Raw genomic sequence first — 23601 nt, forward strand, 5'->3', positions numbered from 1 at the left:
GCATGCCAGGTGACCTACAATGACTGGTAAGTGAGGAAGAAAACCTAGAGTCTTCTTTTGATAAGAACTCAAAAGGAAAGAAAATGGAGACTCACTTTGTTTTGTGTTTTAGCTGCCTGGAGCCACATTGCAGTGGAAGAAAGCTTAAATGGAGCCCACATGTCAATCATAAGTAGCTAACTGGCGGTGGAAAAGATCTGCATGATGGCCTTTACGTAGCAGGTGTCTCCTTGATGTCTGCCTGGGGGAAGGAAGGGCAGAGGAAGGGCAGGAATTTGGAATATCAGAAGCTAAGGTCCTGGGGGCTGGTATTGGTTGTTAAGACACAGGAGAGCTAGCTTACAAAACGACCAGGAGGAACTGCTTATAGCTAGAATCCTGACAAAGTTCAGGCTTTGTTTTTCTTTGATTGTTGAGTGGATTCAGAGCCCTTGTGGGAAGGTACCCTAGTGCTGCTTCAGATCCTCCAACTATGTGTAAGTGTAGGCTGAGCTACTACTTGTGATTTCTCCACTAGAGGTTAAATGTCCCATCTGGACTTGAGTTTTTGCTCCCTGCCTACTGAGCATACAGGAATATAAAGCAGCCATTTGTCAGCCCACTACTGAAAGGCACGTTTCTGCAGGGACTGAAACTGCAGGCTGTTGATTTCCTGGCACACCCACCTGACCTTAGACTGAGAGCAAGCTGATGGGTGGGGGGAATCCAGTGGGTGAAAACCAAAGCTGAGGCTAAGGTGTGAATGCGACAGTTGGAGGTGAAGTGCCCGGGTCACCAGTGAGGAGCGGTGCGAGGGCTAACTGCTGGACCAAGGGAAAAGCCTGGTGTGCCTACCTAACGCTCCTCAAGTGACATTCACAGCTGTACCACACTTACAGGAATCATATGTGCATGTATGTAGCTGGAGTTCTGTGTGGTCTGAGTATCCCAGTCTGCCCAGTCTGCTGCCACTAATACCTCCTGCCAGGACGCCGAGCAGTGATCGGTGTATAGAACCATTCTGTGAAGCCCAGCCGGCTATGGGAGAGCTTGGATTTCTACTAACAAACTTTTAACTATTCCCTGCATGGTGCTGAGTGAACGTGTGAAAATTCAAGTTTTGTCACCTGTGTTCTATGTTCACTCTTAGAAAAAGTTCAAGTTTGTCCCCAAATGCAGGAGCTTTTCATTGGTCCTGGCCTGTGGCAGTTGAGTTCCATTTAGCAGGCCGGGCATGGGAGTGCTGGCAGTGTTTTGTCCAAGGACAAGCAGTCTAACATTGTGAAGATAAAACAGAACTAGGCTGCGCTCCACCAGCCGGCACTCTATAACAGTTTTGAGAACTTTCCAGTCATGTTAGAAAAGTAAGGTAGTCAGACATTTACAAAGAAGTTTTGTTTTTAAATGAAAGAAAATCATTTATTTTGGAAATCATAAAATTAATCATTCTGTCATGTTTAAAAAGCTTTGATGTGTTTTGGTAATTAGTGTTTACTGCCAGATGAATGTCTCTTGGGCATTTTAATTAGTGGGTGGCATGGCCAAATGAGCTTCTGATGGTAACCCTTCAGAGGAGTTTGTTCTTATGTTTCTCAAGAAGAGCGGTCTCCTCAAAGCTCTTTAATTAGACCAAGTATAGCAACTAAAACATATTATTAGAATAATTAGGCCCCTCTTAGGGGAATGGGGGTCAGGGAACTGGTACTGTTAGAGAGCCATCGCTTAAAATCTAGTGTCCTGTCTCTGATGGACGTCCAGTTTCTGAGTTGCTTGTGTTGCTGTCCTCGGTCAGGGACTTCATGCTGTTCAGAGTGTCCCATTCTCTCCCACTCCACCCCTGCCCCCAGATCTCACCAGAATCCTAAACATGAGTATAAACTTATCCATCCCATCCTTTTTTTCCTAATAAGTTACAAGTAACTGTGGTTTTTTTAGTTTTTTTTTTTTTTTTAAGTGAATAGCTTTAAAGATCTTGTGTATAAGAAACAAAACATAATAGTTCTTTTAAGGGTTGTTTGTTTTGCGTGTTTTTGGTGATTTCAAACAGACTTTTCCTAGGTAGCCCAGGCTGGCCCCCATCTCAGCCTCTTGAGTACCAGGATGATAGGTTTGTTTGCCACACCTGGTTTGAAGAATCTTTCTTAGTAATTATATACTCATAATTGTGTGTGTATGTCTATGTCTGTGTCTTTGTGTGTGCGTCATGTTTATACTGTAGAACTATGTCCCTTGCTTTCAAAATACAGTTTACATGTTTTCAGAATCTGCCATGTCGATGGCTTTCACTCTAGCTACCCTGCTTTGCTCTCCTCTCTGGCTCCTCGCTGCTTTTCTCTGAGGTCTTGTTCTTTGCAGTCATCACTAGTAATACTTCATTCTAGGTTCCGTTTTCTTTTAAGTTTAAAAAAAGGTATCTCTCACTAGTTCTGTGAATGAGATGTTACCAAAATAACTGGGTGATGTCAGTGAACCACTATTAATAAACAGTCATATGTACATCTATATTGCTTAATTTTTTACTTCCTTGTTATATCAGGATACATATGTTAACATTCTGATGGCAAATGTGTTCTTTTTCAGCTAGATCTTTTGGCTAAAGGATTTTTCACAAAAGGTTATTACATGTTTCCAATAGAACATGCTACACCCCTCCCCCCCGAGTCCCCAATCTCTGTCTCTTTTTGTTTTTTTGAGACAGCATTTTTCTGTGTAGCCCTGGCTGTCCTGGAACTCCTGAGTAGACCAGGCTGGACTCACAGAGATCTGCCTGCCTCTGCATCCCGAATGCTGGGATTAAAGGTGTGTAATATAGGCCCAGGCAGCGTACACTTGACATTTAATCTGATCAGCTGTCAGGATGTAGAGCTAGGTTAAAGCTGTGAGTGATGCTAGCTCGGTGTAAACCTGGTACAGTGAGTGCAAGGAAATGTCCTTTTAAAACCTGCTAGAATGATGGGGCAGCCAAATTGGTTTTTCAGTCTTGAGGCTAGCCTGACCTCTAATATCACAGCATTTGTTAAATGTGAAGTTTGTGGTTTTTGTTTTTGTTTTGTTTTTTTTTGGATTTTTTTTTTTTTTTTTTTTTTTTTTTTTTTGGCTGTTCTCCCTCCCTCCACCTCCATTCTAGCCACTTTGCTATTGATTATTTTTCTGGGTACAAACTTCTTGGTTTTCAGTTAATATTATCTGTAAAAATTAGTATTTTAGTTCTAAGAACAGCAGATTGAGATATAAAGAAGTGTATGTATGGGTTTGTGTGTGTGTGTGTGTGTGTGAGAGAGAGAGAGAGAGAGAGAGAGAGAGAGAGAGAGAGAGAGAGAGAGATTATAGAGAAGACAGCCTGGACAGAGCCCTTTATAAGGCCAGTCTCTTAATGGTGTCTACTCAGTTCTAAGATGATTGGTTGCTAGGACTCTGCTGTTTGATGCATTCTTCAAAGACAGGAAATGCTTCTGATGCTTATCTTCATGTGTGTTAGCTTATGTATATGTAATCTTTGCAGCGGGATTATGAAAAGGAAGGTATTAAGTGTTCCGATTCTTGAAAAATGGGATTAAGCCCTGAGAACACTTTTCTTATGGTAGTACAATGTCTACTTTTTAAAACTTTTTTTTGGGGGGGTTTTCTATTTTCTTTCCTTTTTTTGTCTGTTTAAAGAGCTAGCTAGCTAATTATCTATAGTGTTCTCTCTGCATGTACACCTGTGTACCAGAAGAGGGCACCAGATATAGATGGTTGTGAACCATCATGTGGTTGCTGGGTATTGAACTTAGGAGCTCTGGAGAGCAGACAGTGCTCTTAACCTCTGAGCCATCTTTCCAGCCCCCAGGAGTTGACATTTTCGAGACAGGGTTTCTCTGCGTAGCTCTGGCTGTTCTGGGACTTGCTCTGTAGGCCAGGCTCGCCTTGAACTCAGAGATCTGTGTTCCGCCTCCCGAGTGCTGGGATTATAGGCGTGCACCACCACTGCTAGTAGCGATGTGTACTTTTATGCACTCTCACAACAGGCTCAGGCTTAAAGTGGTTTGGGCTCTAGTTTCTGATGAGTTTTTATGGATGTGCATAGGAATGTGCCTTGCTCTCCTTCAGCTCTGTTCAGGTTTTGGTTTGTGTTAGATTTACTTATGTGTATAAGCATTTTACCTGCGTGTGTGTGTGTGTGTGTGTGTGTGTGTGTGTGTGTGTGTACCACATGCATACCTGGTATCTGTGGAGGTCAGTAGAAGGCATCAGATCTCCAGGAGTTGGGTTTACAGATGGGTGAGTGCTGAAAACTGACCCTGCACCCCCTCTCCAGGCCAACTCTGTCATCTGATGGGGTGCCTCCTTAGGCTGCCTGTGGGTTATGCCAGTGTCATGGGTGGCCCTGACTCTGTTCTTGTTCACCACAGACCACCTGGTGGCACATGGAAGAATGGCAGAGAAGGAAGCCCGACGGAAGTTCAAACAGATTGTCACAGCTGTGTATTTTTGTCACTGTCGGAATATTGTTCATCGTGATTTAAAAGCTGAAAATTTGCTTCTGGATGCCAATCTGAATATCAAAATTGCAGGTGAGGTGTCTGTTGAATGTGTGTGGTGAAGATGGGACAGGATGGAGGTGCTTTTCTGTTAAGGTCCATAAGGCAAGGGACAAGTCCTTCTTTTTCTTTTTTTTTTTAAAGCACGGTAAAAGTAGGTACTAAACACAGGGGCTTGTTCATACTGAGGACACATCCACCACCAAGCTACATTCCCACTCCAGACTGCACCTTAACATCTTGAAAATTAATAAACTTTCAAAGTACACTTTCAAAATATAGTATTGGTATTTCAAACCCTATTACTTTGTTTGATAAATCCTTTATAAGTAATGAGGAATATATATATCATATATGTATATATATACACACATATTTATGTATGATTTGGGTTTTCTTTTTGGTTTTTCGAGACGGGGTTTTCCTGTGTAGCCTTGGCTGTTTTGCAACTCGCTGTGGCTGTGTAGGCCAGGCTGGCCTTGTACTTTGGAGATCTGTCTGCCTCTGCCTCCCAAGTGGTAGGATTAAAGACCTGTACTACCACTCACTGTCCAGCTGGAATAAAATATTTTTTTAATGTGGGAAGGAAAACTGCTAAAATCAGCACTCAGCTTCTTTTGGAAAAGCTGGCTAGCACCACCAAGGACACAGCCCTTGCCTGCTCCACAGGCTGTACTTAATGAGGGTTTTGGAAAAATAGATCTTACAGGGGCTGGAGAGATGGCTCAGTGTTTAAGAGCACAGGCTGCTCTTCCAGAGGACCTGGGTTTAATTCCCAGCACCCATATGCCAGCTCATAACTGTCTGTAACTACAGTTTCAGAGATCCGGCACCCTCACACAGACATCCATACAGGCGAAATAGCAATGCTCATGAAGCAAAAAATCAATCAATCAATCAATCAATCAATCAATCATTAAAAATATTAAAAGATCTTATAGTACCCCAAGCATAGTATAATATTTATTTAAAGCTGCTTTGTATCTTAAGATGTGAAAAGGTGGGTTTAGGACCAATTGAGATTTTACTGAGTATTTTTTTCTCCTACATATATAAATATATGCATTCAGATCTCATAATAAATCCACTAAGCGTGCTAAATAGCTAAGTTTAACCTGTTTTTTATTTCAATCCAACCTTTTTTCTCATATTCTACTAGTCTGTCCAGCTGAGTTCTCTGCATTTCTTCCCTAGTGGCTTATACTTGTTGGTCTGACCTGTCACCATTTGCCCGACAGATACAAGCCCATCTCCTACTGATTAGCAGAAAGTGAGTGCACAGCACCTCGAAATAGAAAATATGTATTTTTTGTTCTTTGACTCTTTATAGTATTACCTTGTATGTCCCTTATCTCTCAGAGGAAAATAGAGCGGTTCATGCTGAAGTTGAAGTATTGTTAGGATATAGTTGCCTTGAAAAGCCAAGGAGTCAAAAGCTGTTCTTAGATTTCCCTCTAAGAAGGGCAAGAGTTGAGAGTTCAGATTTCTATCTTGTTCTAGGTAAGAGTTACTGCTGTGGCACCTCTATCTCTTCGGTGTAGACTATTCCTTTTCATGTCCTTGGAACATCATCTGGTTCTGCCCTGAACTTCGCACAGCCTGTCACTGTGCTGAGCCTCAGACAGCAGGCAGGAGTCAAAGGGTTTGTTTTTCTCTTTGTTTGAGGCTCAGCCAGGTACTCTCACTGATGCTGCCTCAGCCTATCAAAGAACATTACTTAGCATAAAACCTTGATTTTCCTTTGTCTTTATGTCAGTTGTGGCTGTTCCCATAGAATTGTGTAATGTGGAAAGACCTAGCAGTTTTGACCCTCTTTTGTAATTGTTTTTGTAGCTTCAGTGAAGTTAATCGTAGACAGTACCTACCAGAGCACACAGAACTCAGAACTGTGACACATGGGAGAGCGAGGAGGAGGATCATTATTTGAGGGTGGCCTAGATGCACAGCAAGACCCACCTTTTAAAAACATACAGTGCAATGGGCTGTCTTACTTAGCTTCTTACTGTTCATGAAACAAATTAGCATAAACTCCGTGGCTCAAGTACAGTCATTTTCTAAGTCAGTTCTGGACTTCAGTAGCCTAAAACATGCCTTTCAAGGATAACATCTGGTTAGCAGTCCTGGTTCCTGTGGGATCTAAAGGAAAAGCTCAAATTTTTGCCTTTTTCACCATGTCGAGGGCACCTACCATCCTTGGTGTTTGCCCTGTCCTCACAGCGCTCCAACCTCACCCTTCCATTGTCATGGCTCTGGCCCTCCTGATTACTGGTACTGTAAGGAACCCTGTCATTACATCAGGTCCGCCTTGATAACCCAAGCCCACCCCTGCAGTTTACGAATATTGATTTGGTCACTTTGACAGAAAGCTCCTTTTACCATGTATTGTAATATATTTACAAGTGTGGGGATGGTTAGAACATAGATGTGTTTGGAAGACGTTATCAGGCCCATCATGATGTCATTCCCAGGTCCTTAGAATATTTAAATAGTTTAAAAAGAAAGCCTGTGTTTATATTTTATAGTTTTATTCTGCATATATGACCTAAGGTTGAAGTGTGGGGTTTTTGTTATTGTTTTGTATTTTTATGCATGGTTCATGATTTTCACTTTAGAGTTATTCTGATTAAGTTAAGGAGAATTTTTGTGTCATTTAAGCTTTTCATGGAGAAAAAAAAGAATAAATGCAGGGGTCATTAATAATTGAAATTTTACTGAACTATTAGGGAAAGGTGATTTTGTTTGTTTGTTTTTTTGTGTGTTTGTTTGTTTTATTTTTCAAGACCAGGTTTCTCTGTGTAGCCTTGACTGTCCTGGACTCACTTTGTAGACCAGGCTTGCCTTGAACTTACAGAGATCCACCTTCCTCTGTCTCCCAGAGTTCTGGGATTACAGTAGGGCACCACTGTGCCTGGCTGGCAAGGTGATTTTTAAATGTTTTTCTTTGTAAGTAATTAAAACAAATCTAAGCAGTTGCATGAAGAGTCTATCTGCTGGTGTGTCAGTGAACACTGCTGGAGTTCTTACACACTCCGTGCTGTAACACCTATATTTTGGTACAATTTTAAAGTTCATTTTAAGTGTTTACATTTTTAGTATTTGTTTTCAGAATAAAACAAAGACTGAATTAGGACTCTAGTTCATGGTCTACTACAGTGCCCAATGTTTATCTTCTAACGACTTCTCATGTCGTCGTCTTCTTCTTCTTCTTCTTCTTCTTCTTCTTCTTCTTCTTCTTCTTCTTCTTCTTTTTTACATGCTCTCATTATGTGCTTTCTCGGTCATTGCTTGAACTTTTGGGGTTTTTGCACATGTATAGATGGAATTCTCATTCGTACCTGTCATGTCTTCTGTGAGCTTAATGGAGCACTAGGATAAATGCCTTCAGTGGAAGCCAAGTCGACCATGACTAAGTGCAGACTGGGTTCGGTGGTTTTGATAGGATATGGTTGATAAGTAATGAAATCAACTTTACTTCTAAGAGCTAAAAGCAGCTATTAGAGCCGTGTTCTTTTCAATGGTTGTTTTTGATACCATATATGAAGCCTCAGAAGAAGCCACTGTGTATGAAAGATGTGTATATACAAGAAATAAATTGAGGTTTTTGGGTGTGTGTGTGTGTGTGTGTGTGTGTGCATATGTGTGTGCCTGCATGTAAGAAAGCATCTTCTTATACAGCTCAGGCTGGCCTCTAACTCAAGAGCCTACTATTTCAGTCTCCAGAGAGCATAGCTTGTACTGTAGGCACATACCACCATCTCTGCCCAGTTTGTTTTATTAAGATGTTAGTAGTCCAGGCGCATCTACAATCTTAGCCACTAGTGAGGTTAAGATAGAAGAATTTTGAGTCTGAGGCCAGTCTTGGCAACTTTTTGAGACCCTCTCTCAAAAAGCTGAAATAGGTAGGAACATTCATCTGTCGGACACTTATCTCGTCTCAGTGAGGTTCTGGGTTCAGTCCTTGGGTACCAACAGAAAAGGATCCCACATCTTTAAACATTTCTGAGGCAGGGTCTCACTGTGTGGTCCTGGCTGGCCTGGAACTCCCATATATACCAGGCTTGCCTTTTGCTCCCAGAAGCCTGCCTGCCTCTGCCTCTTGGGCATCATCCAACTTTAAATTTGTTTTATCTCAGTTGGACATAGTTGTCATATTGCCAGTATACTTGAATACTGAGGCAGGAGTATACTTGAGGCAGGAGGCTTGCTGTGAATTCCTGGCTAGCCTTAGCCACATAATAAATTCCAGGGCAGCCAACTCTGCAGAATGGGATTCCATCTAAAAAAAAAAAAAATTGTGTTCATTGTAGAAAATGAGTCAGTTTTGGTTTTGTTTGTTATTTTCACTTTTTGATTGAATTACTGTGGTAATGCATGTTTAATAGTTGAACTACAAAGATAGCTTACTACATAAGCTATCATAGGTGTCCATGCTGCTCTAGTACTGGCCCCGGTGAAGAGTGTGGTCCCTTGGCATCAGGGTGGACTCATAGGTAGCTATCAGAAGAGTCAGTTGTATTCCATACTTTAGTTTTTCTGTCTATTAATTTTTCTACATTTGTTTCTAGAGAGAAGGATTTGCCATATAGTTATTTTCTTCCTGGTTTTAGAATTTAAAAATTCTTCTTAATGGCCGTAACAAACTGGTCTTCCGTAGATTCTCTTTGGTGGTATTTTGTTGTGACTGGCACCTAGTAAGGCTCCAGCATCTTCAGGCAAAGTTGCAAAATCTGAAGCTAAGGATATGTTGGGTTGGCTGGGGCCTCTCCCATTGTTTCAGAAGGCTCCATGTTCAGGTTTCTCAGAAGCAAACAGAACGGGAAAAATGACTCCTGACCCCAAAGATCCAAGGTTCAGTGGAGCCCCAATCATTCAGCCTTCTGACAGATTTGTGTTGCTCAAGGCCTTTCACTTGTATCACTTAATGCTTTTGTATATGGAAACACAGCGTGTTCCAAAAACATTAGAATCCCTTCATCTTCCAGTGGTTTCAACTTCCAAAATGAATTTATGACCCACATCCATGCAAACCTCTTTCTTAGACCCACTGCTGGGGAAAGGAGAGGATTTTAGCCTTATATCATGTTCCAGATGTGTGAGATTCTACAGAGAAACAGATAGATGAAGGGAAGGTTAGCACAGGCTAACTTTCAGCCCACAGCCCTGACTGATAGTGTTTATTCTCTTCAGCTACCACTTCCCTGAGACAGAGACATTTTACTAGGCACACTGATGTTTCGCCCCATTAATCACCATGTGCTTTCCTAGGCTGAAGCCACGTTGGTTTATAAAAGCTCACTGGTAGTCTACAGGATCTATGAGCACACTCTGTTTGCTGCTTCACCCCACCCTGACAGCACACACATACACTGTACAGAGAACCTCAGTAATCAGACCCCCTGCCTGGGGTACCCATCTTCCCCGTTGCTGGACACCTGGCTTCATCATCGTCTTCTCGTCCCTAGAGATGGCAGTGATGGGTCAGGAGGGCTGGAGCCAGGCTGAGTGGACCCTCAGACATAGCTAAATGTCCATAGTCCTGCAGGTGAGCCACGTTTGGAGGTATTGGGGCATCTCCCCATGTCCCCTGCCATGTGGGTACTGTGGAGGGGTAACAATCTGTGGGCCTCAGATTGGACTGGGCTTCATACCCCAAGTTGCCCTGGAGATTGATGCTTGAAGGACATACAGGAGCCAGAGTGGGCAACAACTCAGAGGGGGTCTCCTCTGTGCCCTGCACTGTCCAACTCAGTGCTGTGAAGTTGGATAAGGTGGAATTCAATCCCAAGGAGTGCCAGGATGTGAAAGTCCTACAGAAAGAACTAGAGCAGCTTGCCGAGCCCCTGAAGCAGAGAAGCACCTTGGAGTACACTCAGGCCAGTGTGGTGCTCACCCTGGGCATTCTCTTCAGAAAGGGGTTTAGCAGAATGACCATCTGCCAACCTGAGGTCCTGCAGCTTGGCTTCAAGAGCATGTGACCTGTGGTCCACCTGTGACCCATGGAGAAGTGGGTTGGGGAAGCCAAAAACCTTCAGGAGATGTGCACAGCAGAGACCCTTGTGCAGACCTGTAGGAGAAATAGACAAATATCGAGAATTGCATGAAGGGGACATGGGGGGCCTGGAGAACATGTTTCTGCGGGGCAAATGATCAAACGGACTATTCCCAAGACAGGAGTATGAGGCTGCAGCATCTCCTTTCCCAGGGGTGTCCTTTATTCTTTCATCTGCCACCAGGGTCTCATTTTGGTACCTCAGGCTACAGGGGCCCTCACTTCACCATTTTTTTCTGAGGATGAAGTCTTTCCCTCTAGAGGCCTCTTTCTCTGCTCGGGCTCTACCATGCATTCAAACTGAAGCACTAGCCCTGTCTTGGGACAGGAGGAGCAGAGGGAAGGGGAAGGAGGTAGAGTAAGAGAGCCTGGAGGCTGTGCCATGACTTGAGGTTAAGTTCTTCTTTTACTGAGGAGGGATTGCAAGCACGGAGCAGGGGGTGGGAGGGCAAGAAAGGTAGGGTGAGGTGATGGAAGGAAGGTGAAGTTCAGCGATGCTGTTGATCGTAAGTCTGTCATTCATCATTTAGTTCTTAAATAAAGAAGCCTGAGACCATGTAAAGAAAAAGAAGATCCTCAGTAGCTTTATTGATTCAGACCTCATGCTAATGTTCATAAAGACACAAATGCCTTAATCAGGACATAACATTTGTGGTAAAACTTGAAGGAGGACGGGGTCAGCAGGGTAGAGGAGAGATTTGCAGAGGCTCAATCAGTCAGCGAATGTGGAGAAATTGCCTGCTGTGTAGTCTCTGGTTGAGGTCCTGGGGATGCAGCAGAAGAAACTGTCCCTTTCACTATTACTCTGATGAGGAGAGACACACTGCTCTCAGTAAGGACTGTGAAAGCTGCAGTCTGAGTAATGTGATAGGGTGATTTCCGGGAGAAGAAAATGCCTTAACTACAATAGGCAAAGCTTTCCAAGCTGAAGGAAGACAGTGCAAAGCCTGAAAGAGAAGAGATGAGTCTAAGCAAAAGGTCAGCATGGCTAGAGTTCAAAGAAGGGAAAGTGGAAGGCGTTAAGGTGATAAAAATGGCAAGGGACAGTTGCACAGGGCAGGACGTGGGGTTTTATCTTGGTTCTGCTAGGAAGCTGAGGTATAATGTAGAATGTGCATTTGCGAACGAGCTATGTCATGCAGCGTATCTTTGATCTTGAGACTCCTACGGCAAGAGGGGAAGCAGAAACAGAATCACCGGGAAGCTGGTGGGGTCGACTAGCCAGGAGTTTACAGCAAAGCAGAATCAAAAGAGACTGCCCAAAAACTAGGTAGAAGGAAAGAACTGACTCCCAAAAGTTACAGGAGGATACATGTGGGCATGTGCAGTGTGTGGTGTGAGAACCATATATAAGAAATAGCAGGGGAAAAAGGAGAGAGAAAAAAAGAAAGAAAAATAGATTTTTTTTTCACAAATTATGAAATTGCTTGACTATTAAGACATAATAAGGCAACTTCATTATGAATGGAGATAAAAAAGATTTGGGAAGAAAGAATGACAAGAAGGTAAATAGGACCAGTTGAAAACACTGCAAAGTGGTGAGGTCTTACATGAGGATGGTGGTAGGAGACACGGGAAGATACGAAAGGGTAACACGGGAGAAACCAAGGAGAATGTCCAGGATGTTTGTGGCATTGGATATCTGAGCTATGGAGATGGATATCTAGTCCATTACATATTTGTTTGGAGTAGAAATCATGTTTACCATCAACAGTAAATGGTATGTTCTTGTTTAATGGTTGATACACTGCTGCTTGAAAGCAATTAAGTCTTGGTCCCAAAGATTAAGTAGTGAGATTTCTATGTTAAAAAAAAGTCTAAAAATAAGTTAAACATAGCTGATTTACTCCCTAAAGAAATATGCTTTCAAATTTCAGACGTTATGAGAGTGTTTTGAAAATTGTGGAAACTTATTTTCTTTAGCTGAAGGAAGTTGGAAACTCTCCCTTTTAAATGTCGACTCTGAGGACAACCTTTACAAGAGAGTTTCCACTCCTGTGTTATTGTTGGAGTTGGCAATCAGAAGACAGCAAGGCCATGCAGAGTAGCAACAGAAAAGCCAGCCCTTTGGGAAGGGTTTCCAGAGTGCATGGGCTTAAGGGACAGTAAAAAGTCATCAGGCCTCAGTGCAGTGAGAATGGCAGTGGCATTTTTGGAAAAGTAGGAAATCAGCCAGGCAGTGGTGGCACACACCTTTAATCCAAGCACTTGGGAGACAGAGATAAGCAGATCTCTGTGAGCTAGAGGCCAGCCTGGTCCATAGAGCAGGTTCCAGGACAGCCAGAGCTATACAAAGAAACCCTGTCTGGGAGGTGGGGGGAGGGAAACAGAAAAGAAAAAGTAGGAAATCAAAATGTTTTGTGAGTGCACTGATCTTTTTCAGTGCATAAGAGAATTATGGGGCTGGTGAGATGGCTCAGCAGTTAAGAGCACTAGGTGCTCTTCCAGAGGTCCTGAGTTCAATTCCCAGCAACCACATAGTGGTTTACAACCATTATAAATAAACCATAAGGGAATTCTGAGGTTTCTGAGAACTGTTGTACTGTGCTGTGATTGCCCCGGAGAGTCCTTACACAGCATTCATTAGTCAGTGCATTCTTGATTTCCCTACCCAACACTTTATTTGGATTATCCTTCAGGCTATGGAGTTTAGAGCCAGAGAAGACCATTGTGACCTTTTAAATTCAGGTCATAATTGAACCTTACTTTTGCTCTGTCCCTGGAATTGCATGTGACACTCATATAGAAGGTGCTAAGTAGCTTTGGTACATGTTAAGTCATTGTAAAGTAAAATTGGGGATTGGAGAGTTGGTTCATTGATTCAAAATGCTTGCCATGCAACCATGGGGCCTAGAGTTCAGATTCTGGCACCCATATAACGAATCTGACTAACACCTGTAACTCAGCTCTGAGGAATCGCTCTTTGGCTTCCCACAAGTACACAGGTGTCTACACCTACATGTACACACACAGCAGACTTAAATTATTTTTTTTTAAGTAATACAAATAGTAGTAAAGAGAATCTGAAAAGAACTCTTCTGGGGACCAGAGAGATAGCCTAGAGTTTAAGGGTGTACTACTTTCGAAGGTAACTCAAGTTTGGTTGTCAAGCATTTGGATTGGGTGGTTAACAACTGCCCACTACTCCAGCTGTAGAGAATCTGAATCCTTCCTCTGGCCTCTCAGGGCACTACATTCATCATGCACAGAGATACATACATACATATATATAAATAAAAATTTAAAATGTAACTATGTGTGTATTTATATGTATGTGTATGTTTTGTGTGAAAAGATTCTAAAGTTAAAATTGAAACATTTGTTTTTGTCCATTGTAGTTCTGTGTTGTAAGTGAGGCTTGGAAAGTCAGTTATTCCTGACTAAGTTCAAGAATGACTGTATTTATAAGGCCTCACAGTAGCTCCTCTACCAGTGCAGAGCTGCCTTGTCAGATCCTTCCACTGTGGTCTCCACACAGCAGAGGGAAAAGAATTCAACAGGCTGGGGTAAGTGGGGAGTAATAGCACATCCTGAAATGACTCCTCTACAGAAACTCTTAATCCCATGCTTCATGATGTGTTCTACTCCATGTCATGTCTGTATTTGCTTTAATATTAAAATTGTCAACAGCTTAATGTGGGAGAAAGTTGATGTTCCAGAAAGATGCAGTCTGTTTAGCTTATAGATTTTCTAACTCTTGGCAAACTGAAATGTACTTCTGAGGGTATGTAAACATACACATTAGAGAAGCAGAAAGTAATGTCTTCCCTAACCACAGATTCGTCTTATGCAAACCTCTGGTTTATGCACATGGACTCCCGTTCAGCCTGTGGGATTCCTGTGCTGGTATCTAATTAATTACAGGAGCCTTATTTGGGGGATAATTAGAAAATGGGGGACATGGTAGTTTAGAATAGAAAAAGAAAGGAACGCAGAAGGATGCAAAAAGATGGAAGTTTTTGCTTAGAAACTTTGGACAAAGACAAGAATCTGAACAGGAGTGAGAGCTTGACCCCTGCTTCCTCTGCCTCTGGGAGACGGGGCCTGAGCTGAGGGTAGGGTAGGGTGCCCATGTGCTTGTGCCTCTCACCCCAGAAGGGCAGCTCCATTTTTCAGATTGCTTTGTCTCTGGGACCACACTGGACACAGCCTTTAATAAGATGTAAGCTAATGAGGATGTGAGGTGAGCACTTCCCAGCCAACAGATATGTTTGCTCCCCATCACAATGCAAACCCACGTGAGCGTGGCAAATAAAACCTGCTACTTCCCAGTCTAGATAATAGGAATACCTAAGACAAGAAGAAGAGGAGGACGAGGAGGAAGAGGAAGAATTCAGTCTTATTAAAGTCGCAGAAACTCCCAAGCAATCAAAGAATAACTGAAAGAAAAATTGGAAACACTTAACTATAGTTTCTATTTCAGGATGTTTCACAAGGACATTGATATTCTGTTTAGAGAGTTGCTGATTTTGTTAGAGGATATAAATACAGAATGGCCCCTCCTGTCCCAGGCCATGCTTCACTAAATCTTTGACAGTCTCTGGCTCCTCAGCTGCAGCTGGTGTTGGGACGGACTGACATGCTCCTTCACTGTAACATAGAGGATGTCTGTAGTGCAGTGTGTAAAATTTCAGGACAGTTAAAACTAAAGGGTTATATGTGTTTGCACTTGCAATCATGCTTGCATGCATATAGTTACACAAATAACAAAACATAATTTTAAGAATAAAAAGACGTCGCTAGGCATTGTGGTATACATTTTTAATCCCAATACTTGGGGGGAGGCGGCATGGAGATCTCTATGAGTTGGAGGTTATCCTGGTCTACATAGTGAGTTCTAAGAGCAGCTAGAGCTGTGTAGAGACTCTGTCTCAAAACAACAACAAAGAATAAAAGAATAGAATAAAAGCTGGGCATGGTGGTGCACACCTGTAATCCCAGCACTCAGGCAGAGGCAGGCTGTGAGTTGAGGCCAGCCTGGTCTAAAAGCGAGTCCAGGACAGCCAGCACTACACAGAGAAATCTTGTCTCAAAAAAAAAAAAAAAAAAAAAAAAAAAACCCAACCAATCAAACAAAAAACAACCAAATAAACAAACAAGAGAATAGAATTAGAGACTGTTTTTCATGAAGTTCCCATTAGAGTGGAATCTGTTTCTAATTTTTATGATTTCAGAGATATATTTGTATTAGTTCTCCTAAAAATCATAAAAGAGCAAGTATAATATTTCTATGTGTTTTCTCAGTGTCAAACCAAAAAGACCAGTTTGCTAATGGTATGCTTGGTTATTTCTATATGCCTTAAAAATACCCTGGGCTATGTGGTCTTCCACTGTTTGCTCAGGCTACACACAGCTCACGATTAATTAACACCTCTTACAGCATGCAGGAGAGTTTCTGAGCCTGTGATTTCTGAGTCTTCAGGTTCTCAGTGGTCCTAGAGACTCTTGTCTCCAAAAATGGTGCTAAAGGGTTGTGGCTATAAAGCTCAGGTAGAGCATCTGTCTAGCATGTTCAGGGTGCTGCGTTTGATACACCCGTAGGAGCAGAAGGGGGGATCAGGCACAGGTTTATAATCCCAACATGCGAAATGGAAATAGGTTCAGCTGTTCAAGGACATCCTTTGCTATGTAGCTAGTTCAGGATCAGCTGGGGATAAATGAGACCCTGTCTCGACCACCCTCTTTCCCCAAATGATAGCAAGTTTCCCTTGCCATTTCTATTTTTGAGGAGCTAATAAATGGAGTAGTTCTTTAGGTTGCCACCCTCGTTGAATGCCATTATTTGAGTGCCTCTGAGTATAATTTAAGTGTGGCTGCCTTCGGACAGGGGGCTAACGAGCGGGCTCATAACTTGGTGCATTAATCGATCAGTTAGGAGAGTTGATTGCCATAATAATTTTTATCAGGAGTAGATTTTCCTTGTATTTTGTTAAATTTATATGTTATGGACCCTTGGACTATATAAGGAATAAGGAACACTGATGATTAAATTCAAATTAAAGAGAATTTCAGATTTACGAATCACCATGTTTATCACATTTATTGAATAATGCATCAAGACATGCTCGTAAGGCTCAAAATCCAAATTTCTTAAAACTTGAGTATAGACAGACAAACATGTATACATGACACAGACAGACTCAATTCTAATTTTACATGTCTCTAAGTGCGCACATACTGTAGTACATTCATGCTAATCATTTGAAAAGGGCAAAACACAAAAACAATTCAGATAAACCGATTTCACGGTTTAGGTTCAGATATGTTGACTCCAAATGCCAAGCCATTAAAAGTTTTTACCTGTAGTGATTAATTAATTTCAGTGCATATGCAGCTTCTGAAATAAGCCTTGTATATCCAATTGAGATGAGTCTGTTTTATAAATAAGTAGGTTAGTGTGGGTACTTCCAATGGTGACGTGACTCTGCCTTGAAATTTATAAAGGACTTTCTAATCACATTTTTCTTTTTTGAAACAAAAGCTAGCCTCACACTAAAGATCCTTCTGCCTCAGTCTCTGGGATTAAAAGTGTTTGCCACCATAGGGAGTTCCTTTAAATCAGTTGGCTTGTTTGTTTCTTTGTTGAGGAAGAGGTGGGAGGATTGAAACAGGTTCCCTAGTACTATTGGCGGACCTGCACTGCTTCATCAAGAAACAAACAAACAGATTTTTAAAAGAATTCCTTTCTTGGGAAGTTTTAAGACAATACTTTGTTTTAAAAGGAGTTTGTAGCTGGGTATGGTGGCCCATGTCTGAAATTGAAGGATTTGCCAAGCATAGGAAACAAGATTGCTTCAAACTCAGGGCCAGCCTGGTAGCCTGGTACCCGTAGTAAGTAAGCTCCGTAAGCTCCGGGGTATTAAATTGTGAGACTGGCCCTGACGTGGGGGGAGGGAGGGAGGGAGTGACTCCCACAAGTTGTGCTCTGGCTTGCACATGCACACCAAGGCATGCATTGCTTCCTTCCCCCACAAGTAACTAAATGTATGTTTGTTTAAGATTTATTTTTTTTGCTGGGTGCAGTGGGGTGTGCCTGTAATCCCAGCACTCAGGGAAGCAGAGGCAGGAGGATCTCCTCCGGTTTGACGCTAGCCTGGTCTACAAAGTGAGTCCAGGACAGCCAAGGATACACAGAGAAACCCTGTCTTGAAAAACAAAAACAAACACAAAGATTTATTTTATGTATATGAGTGCTCTATCTGCATGTATGCCAGCAGGCCAGAAGAGGGCTTCCAATCACATTATAGATGGTTGTGAGCCACCATGTGGTTGCTGGGAATTGAGCTCAGAAGAGCAGCCAGTGTTCTTAACCTCTGTGCTATCTCTCTCCAGCTGTCATAACTAAATGTTTTTAAATGTTGAAGAAAAAAACCCCACAAGAACAAAAAAAGGAAATTTGTGAGTCAAAGAGCTGAAGAAGACTGGCTTCCTATACAGAGTACATAAAAGAGTTTTCTTTACATTCCAATATAAATAGTCTTTATTTTTTTGGTCACATTAGAAATTTTCTCAACTCTTATTTATTTTGTTTTGATCTGGGTTTTTTGTTGTTGTTGTTTTGTTTGTTTGTTTTGAGATAGGGTCTCACTCTACAGTCCAAACTGGCCTGGAGTTTGCTATATATTTGTGTGTGTGTGTGTGTGTGTGTGTGTGTGTATGTAGTCAAGGGCTGGCCCTGAGGTTGTAGCACTCCTCCTGGTTCTGCCTCCTACGTGCTAGGGTTATAAGCATGTGCCACCCTCTCCAGCTAAGATGCTCTGAACTCTAGAAAGAATACTTAGGAAAGCTAGCTAAGAGGCAGACAAGTGTCTGAGTTTGAGGCCAAACTCATTCTGGTCTACAGGACAGGCTACATAGAGAACCCTGTCTTGAAAAACAGAGAGAGAGAGAAAGCCCCACCTTTGTCTCTTGCATGCCATTTGCCTCTGAACTTTGCTATAACACTCAAAGGATGATCATAATTCTCTAGTCAATGTTTGTCTCTTCTTCAGACTGATTTCCAGGATGTTGAGGACCACGCCTGCCCTGTCCACACTCTGAGAGCACAATGGTGGAGCATCAGACATTGGAAGTACTTTTTATTACCACATATATCTCTTAGGGTTACAGCTCTGATGTCTCTAGTCACGTGAATTGTGTTAATCTCAGCTTTGGCCAAGAAGGCTTTTTAAAAACCTGCTTATAACTCCTAGCCACATCTTAGAACTATCTAACTGCCACTCCCACCTTCCTTTCTTCAAATGTAAACTCTTCCTTATCAGATCATGTCTGAATTCCTAACTTAATTTACTGTTACGTGTGTTCAGTATGTACGTGTGTGGCTGTGCATGCTGAAGAATACTTGTAGAGGTCAGAGGACATCTTTGTTGAGTTGGTTCTCTCCTTCCACCTATACATGGCTTCTCGGGACAGACTCAAGTTATTATGGCTTACACACTCACTGGCTGAGAGCAATCTTGCTGTCCTCATGTATCTTCTCTTTGGTTGGTTGGTTGGTTGGTTGGTTGGTTGGTTGGTTGGTTGGGTTTTTTGTTGTTGTTGTTTTAAGACAGGGTCTCACTAAGTATCGGTGGCCGGCCTTTAACTTACCACTTGACTTTGCCTCTGGAGTGCTGAGATTAAAGGCACGTGCCATCATGCCTGACCCTTAATTTTTTATTTCAAAAACACTGTAATTAAATACAGTGTTTCTAGGTTGGAGAGATGGCTCAGAGATTAAGAGCACTGGCTGCTCTTCCAAAAGTCCTGAGGTCAATTCTCAGCAACCACATAGTGGCTCACAACCATCTATAATGAGATCTGGTGCCCTCTTCTGGCCTGCAGGCATACATGTAGGCAGAATACTGTATAAATAATAAATAAATAAATCTTAAAAGCTGCATTTCCATTTGGTATGATTAGTTATTGTGTGAAATTTAAAGAGGTTTTATTTGTGGTGCCCTATAATAGGCCCACTAAAACGCTGAGTGATATGCTCACCTGCAAGGATTAGGAGCTCGCTGAGCGGACCTTTGTGGCTGTAAGTTGGTCTGATTTATAATTGTGACTGTGATAGTCACTATTCTATTTCCAGTGGGCATTGTCTGCATGTCATATAGACAGTGTCCAATTACAGCCTTTAAAAAAAAAAGTTTGCTCAGTTTGACATGGAGACCGTTGGCAGGGCTTTTCTTAAGATAAGAGTTGGGTAGTATTATCTGCAGTAGAATAGAAAAGATTGGATTATTCCACTCAAAATAACCAATTCAGTGATCCTACCTGTTAACGTATGTTGGGAAAACCCAGTAAGTTCTGCATCATAAAGGCCGTTTTCCCATGAAGGGATTTTCCCTGACTGTGTGTTTCAGGCTGTGAGTCTCTCATTACTTCTTTATTGGCTTCTAGTCAGGAAGTTCAGCCAGGGGCTGGAGCAATTGCTAAATACTGAGGACTTCCCAAAACTTGTCTTCAGCGTGGACTCATTGTGATTCCTGGGAGATTTCAAATTCATCCTTCATCAGTGCTGTGATCCTAAGATCTACACAGCCTTCTGTTGTTTTATTCATTAAAAATAATAATAAAAACAAAGCCTTGGGTCACATGATTTTTTAGGCAGTAGAATTACCAGTGACTTACAGAATTAGTTCTCTTTCTGTGCTGTGTTCCATTTTAGCAACCCTATGTAACAACCCAGTTCTTATTTATGTCATTTTTGCCACTCATTTTGCCTTTGATATTTTTGAGTCATCTCCAGCAAGTACACCCCCTCCCTCTCTCCCTATAAGTCCGTTGAGAAATTAACAAGGTCAGAGTTAATTCTGCTTTGGACTGTTTGTTCCTAGTTGTAATTATTGTCCTCAGACAGTTACATATTTGACTGAATGAAGGATTTTATCACAGTTTCCTAGTGAGGCTGGTCACTTGGAGATATGGATATATTCCCAGTTTACTTGTTCTTCTGCTCTATGTCCCGAGGTTGTATATATATATAGTATATATATATATATATATTATATACACATACACACATATGTATGTATATATCTAGCATGCAGGAAGGGAAGGCGTGGCTGTCAGTTGCAGTGCTCTGCGCCACGCTGCTTTGGGAGCCCTGAGAACACTGGTGCTGACTGACGGTTATGCCCCATCTGCTTACATCTGCTTTGGATTGTTCCTTGGTCAACTGGAAAAGACGTCAAGGGTATTGCTCTGAAGTGGTGAACCAAACAAGAGAATTTGTTCTTGGAATTGTCCCGATTTTTAAATTACAGCCACCAGCTCTCCCTTCTTTTTTTCCACCACATGTCACATACTCAGCTAATGATACGCTTATTTTTAGGATACAGTATCACCACCTCAGGCCTCAGGCACCTCATCTTGTCTAGAACAAAGATTTTCAAGGCTCAAAATCAATGGCAACCTCTGGCATTTAAACCATCCTAGATGATGAACATAGGGTTCAAATTAGTCTTCTGCTTTATATTAAGAGAAAAGGACTTAAATTGTTGTTTGAGCCTGCAGACAAATGCTAACCAACCAGGGTGTTATGAGTTAGAAAAGAGACTTAACAAATTACATTGAGTTACTTAGGAGTGGAGAAATAAATGACCATAGGCCACATAAAGAAGACTGCTCCACCCATATGGCTTCTGGTGTGTGGGATGAGTATCCAGTTTAACCAATTTCCTTTGTGTGTGCCCACACGAATGTGTTCGTGTTCACGTATGTGCAAGTGGGCATGTATTTGTGTGCATGTGTAAGCCAGAGGGTATTGTTCAAGCCCTGCCCCACTGGCTGCCTATGGAAACAGGCCTCTTACTGGGACCTGGGCTCTGATTAAACAGGGCTACCTGGCCAACAAGCTTCTGAATTCACTTGTCTCCTTCTGCTCAGCACTGGAATTAGAAACATTTGTCACTGCACTCAGCTTTGAGGAATCAGACTCAGGTCCTCATGCTTGCTGGAATGAGCCATCTCGCCAGCTCCTAATGTTTTTTTTTTTTTGTTGTTGTTGTTTTATTTTGTTTTGTTTTGTTTTTCTGTTATGACTTCGGTTTCTTTGGTAAATTTTTATGACATTTATCACCTTGGGTTGAATCTGTAGGCCAAAAATCTTTTCCCATTGTTGGTAAGTAAACAGTAAAACATGTTTACTTTTTAAATTGACACTGGTATCAATTCTCTGAAAGGACTGCTGTCTGTTTCCAGAGAACCCAGCCACAAGAGTGATGCACCCTGGCACTCCAGTTCTTCCAGGTGGCATTGGTTTTGGGGACAAGAGTACCTTTCCCGGCAGAGCCTGTGTTTTTGTAGAAGTGGTCAGGCTGTGCTTTGTACTGGCTCCATGGATTTGCATAACTAAAAAAGTATAGTTGGAAAAATGTCTTTAAAATTTAACTAAGCTAAGCAAGGGAAGCAGAGGCAGGTAGATCTTTGAGTTTGAGGCCAGCCAGGGCTACACAGAGAAACACTGTCTTGGTTGGAAAGACGAATTTTTAGCTAAGATTATCTGAAAATTCTGCCAAATTTTTATTCACTTTAGTTATCTAATTTTGTTATTTTTTAAAAACTGTATCCTGAGTTTTCTTTTTTCTTCTGGCTATCCATTTGAGTTGGTACTTTTAAGCTTGACATGCTAAAAAAAATAAGGTAAATATAAAAATAAATAAAGAAATAAAAAGTGTTCTATGTTAGTACTTATGTTGCGACAGCATCTTACTTTGTAGCCCAGGTTTGCCTAAAACTTGTTATATAATTCAGGCTGACTTTGAACTTTCTCTATAGCTTGGTTGGCATCAGGTTTTTGGTTGCTGGGATTATACATGTGTGCTACCCTGCCCTGCTAGTTTTGCTTGGTTTTGGTTATGTATGAGTAGAATAATGGAATCATATTGGTCGTGTTGTGTGTCTTATTTCCTGCAACATTGTGTTTGTGAGATTTGTTATGTTTATATTGCTCTCATTTGTTATTTTAATTTTTACATAGTAGTCTATGACATAACTATGCCACCAGTTATTTTTCTGCTGACAAGGGTTTGGATGCTTTCAGTTCAGGACTCTAGCGGCTGTAGTAGATGTTCCTATGTATTCTGGCCTCCTCTCAAACATCAGTGTGTTTTGTTAAACACACAAGACTACAACCTTAGGAGTGATAGTGTGGGCACATGTGTGCCTGTTTCGAGTTCTACTTGAGTATGCCCGTGCTTAGTGTCACATAATCTGTAGTCTCTGTCAGCCTGGCAAGTGGGCGATGGTTGTGTTTGTTTTTGAGACAGAGTTTCACTGTGTAGCCCCGGCTGTCCTTGAACTAGACCAGGCTGGCCTTGAATTCAGAGATCTGCCTGCTTCTGCCTCTGGAGTGCTGGGATTAAAAGTAGGTTCTGGAATGCCCACCTCCTGTGGGTTTTTAATTAGCATGTGTTAAGCATATGGAGGTTTTGTTTTTTGTTTGTTTGGTAGGATTTTGTTGTTGTTGTTGTTGTTGTTTTGAAAACAGGGTCTCACTGTGTAACTCCAGCTGTCCTGGAATTCACTATGTAGAGCGGGGCTGGCCTTAAACTCACAGAGCCCCATCTGCCTCTACCTCTAAAGTACTGAGATTGAAGGTGTGTGCCTCCACATTGGGCTTGTGTTACTCATGAAGCAAGGAGTTTCACTATGATATTTTTCTCTCTGGTTTGAGCGTTTGTGCCTGTTCCCCCCTCAATGTCAGTTGATTTTTCAAGTTTTTTGGCCATCTTCCTGCTGGGATGTCTGCTTTGGAGATTTGAAATGTCTTTTGTGCTTATCTAGAGTCTCTTGTGTGATAGAGATATCTTCCCCCACACCCAGGGTTCTCATTAACTTGTCTTTAACACATTTTTAAATGGACTTTAATACATTTTTAAAAATATTTATTTGTTTCATTTTATGTGTGAGTACTTGAGTGTATAGATATGTGCATTCCGTGCTCACAGAAGCCAGAAGAGGGCATTGTATCCTCTGGGCACTGAGAAACCAACCCAACTCCTCTGGAAGAGTGTTTTTAATTGCTGAGCCATCTCTCCAGCGCCTTAATAGGATTTTACTGTAGTC

The 23601-nt window shown here is 41.8% G+C and overlaps 1 protein-coding gene and 1 pseudogene across 5 annotated transcripts in view; both read left to right on the plus strand.

The window, feature by feature from the left end:
* Sik3 (SIK family kinase 3) overlaps positions 1 to 23601 on the plus strand; it is a 208178-nt gene that overhangs the window by 125972 nt on the left and 58605 nt on the right. For 4 of the 5 annotated variants that reach the window (XM_021639755.2, XM_021639754.2, XM_021639756.2 and 1 more), the window contains exon 4: positions 4371 to 4532. The exons of the other annotated variant lie outside the window; for it this stretch is intronic. In XM_021639755.2, coding sequence (XP_021495430.1) covers positions 4371 to 4532 — 162 coding nt within the window. The remainder of the gene's footprint in view (positions 1 to 4370; positions 4533 to 23601) is intronic. 5 annotated transcript variants of the gene reach the window in all.
* Positions 8861 to 17397, plus strand: LOC132649428 (POU domain, class 5, transcription factor 1-like; annotated as a pseudogene).

The sequence above is a fragment of the Meriones unguiculatus genome, chromosome 1 (genome assembly GCF_030254825.1).
Source record: "Meriones unguiculatus strain TT.TT164.6M chromosome 1, Bangor_MerUng_6.1, whole genome shotgun sequence".
In the NCBI taxonomy this organism is placed as follows: domain Eukaryota; kingdom Metazoa; phylum Chordata; class Mammalia; order Rodentia; family Muridae; genus Meriones; species Meriones unguiculatus.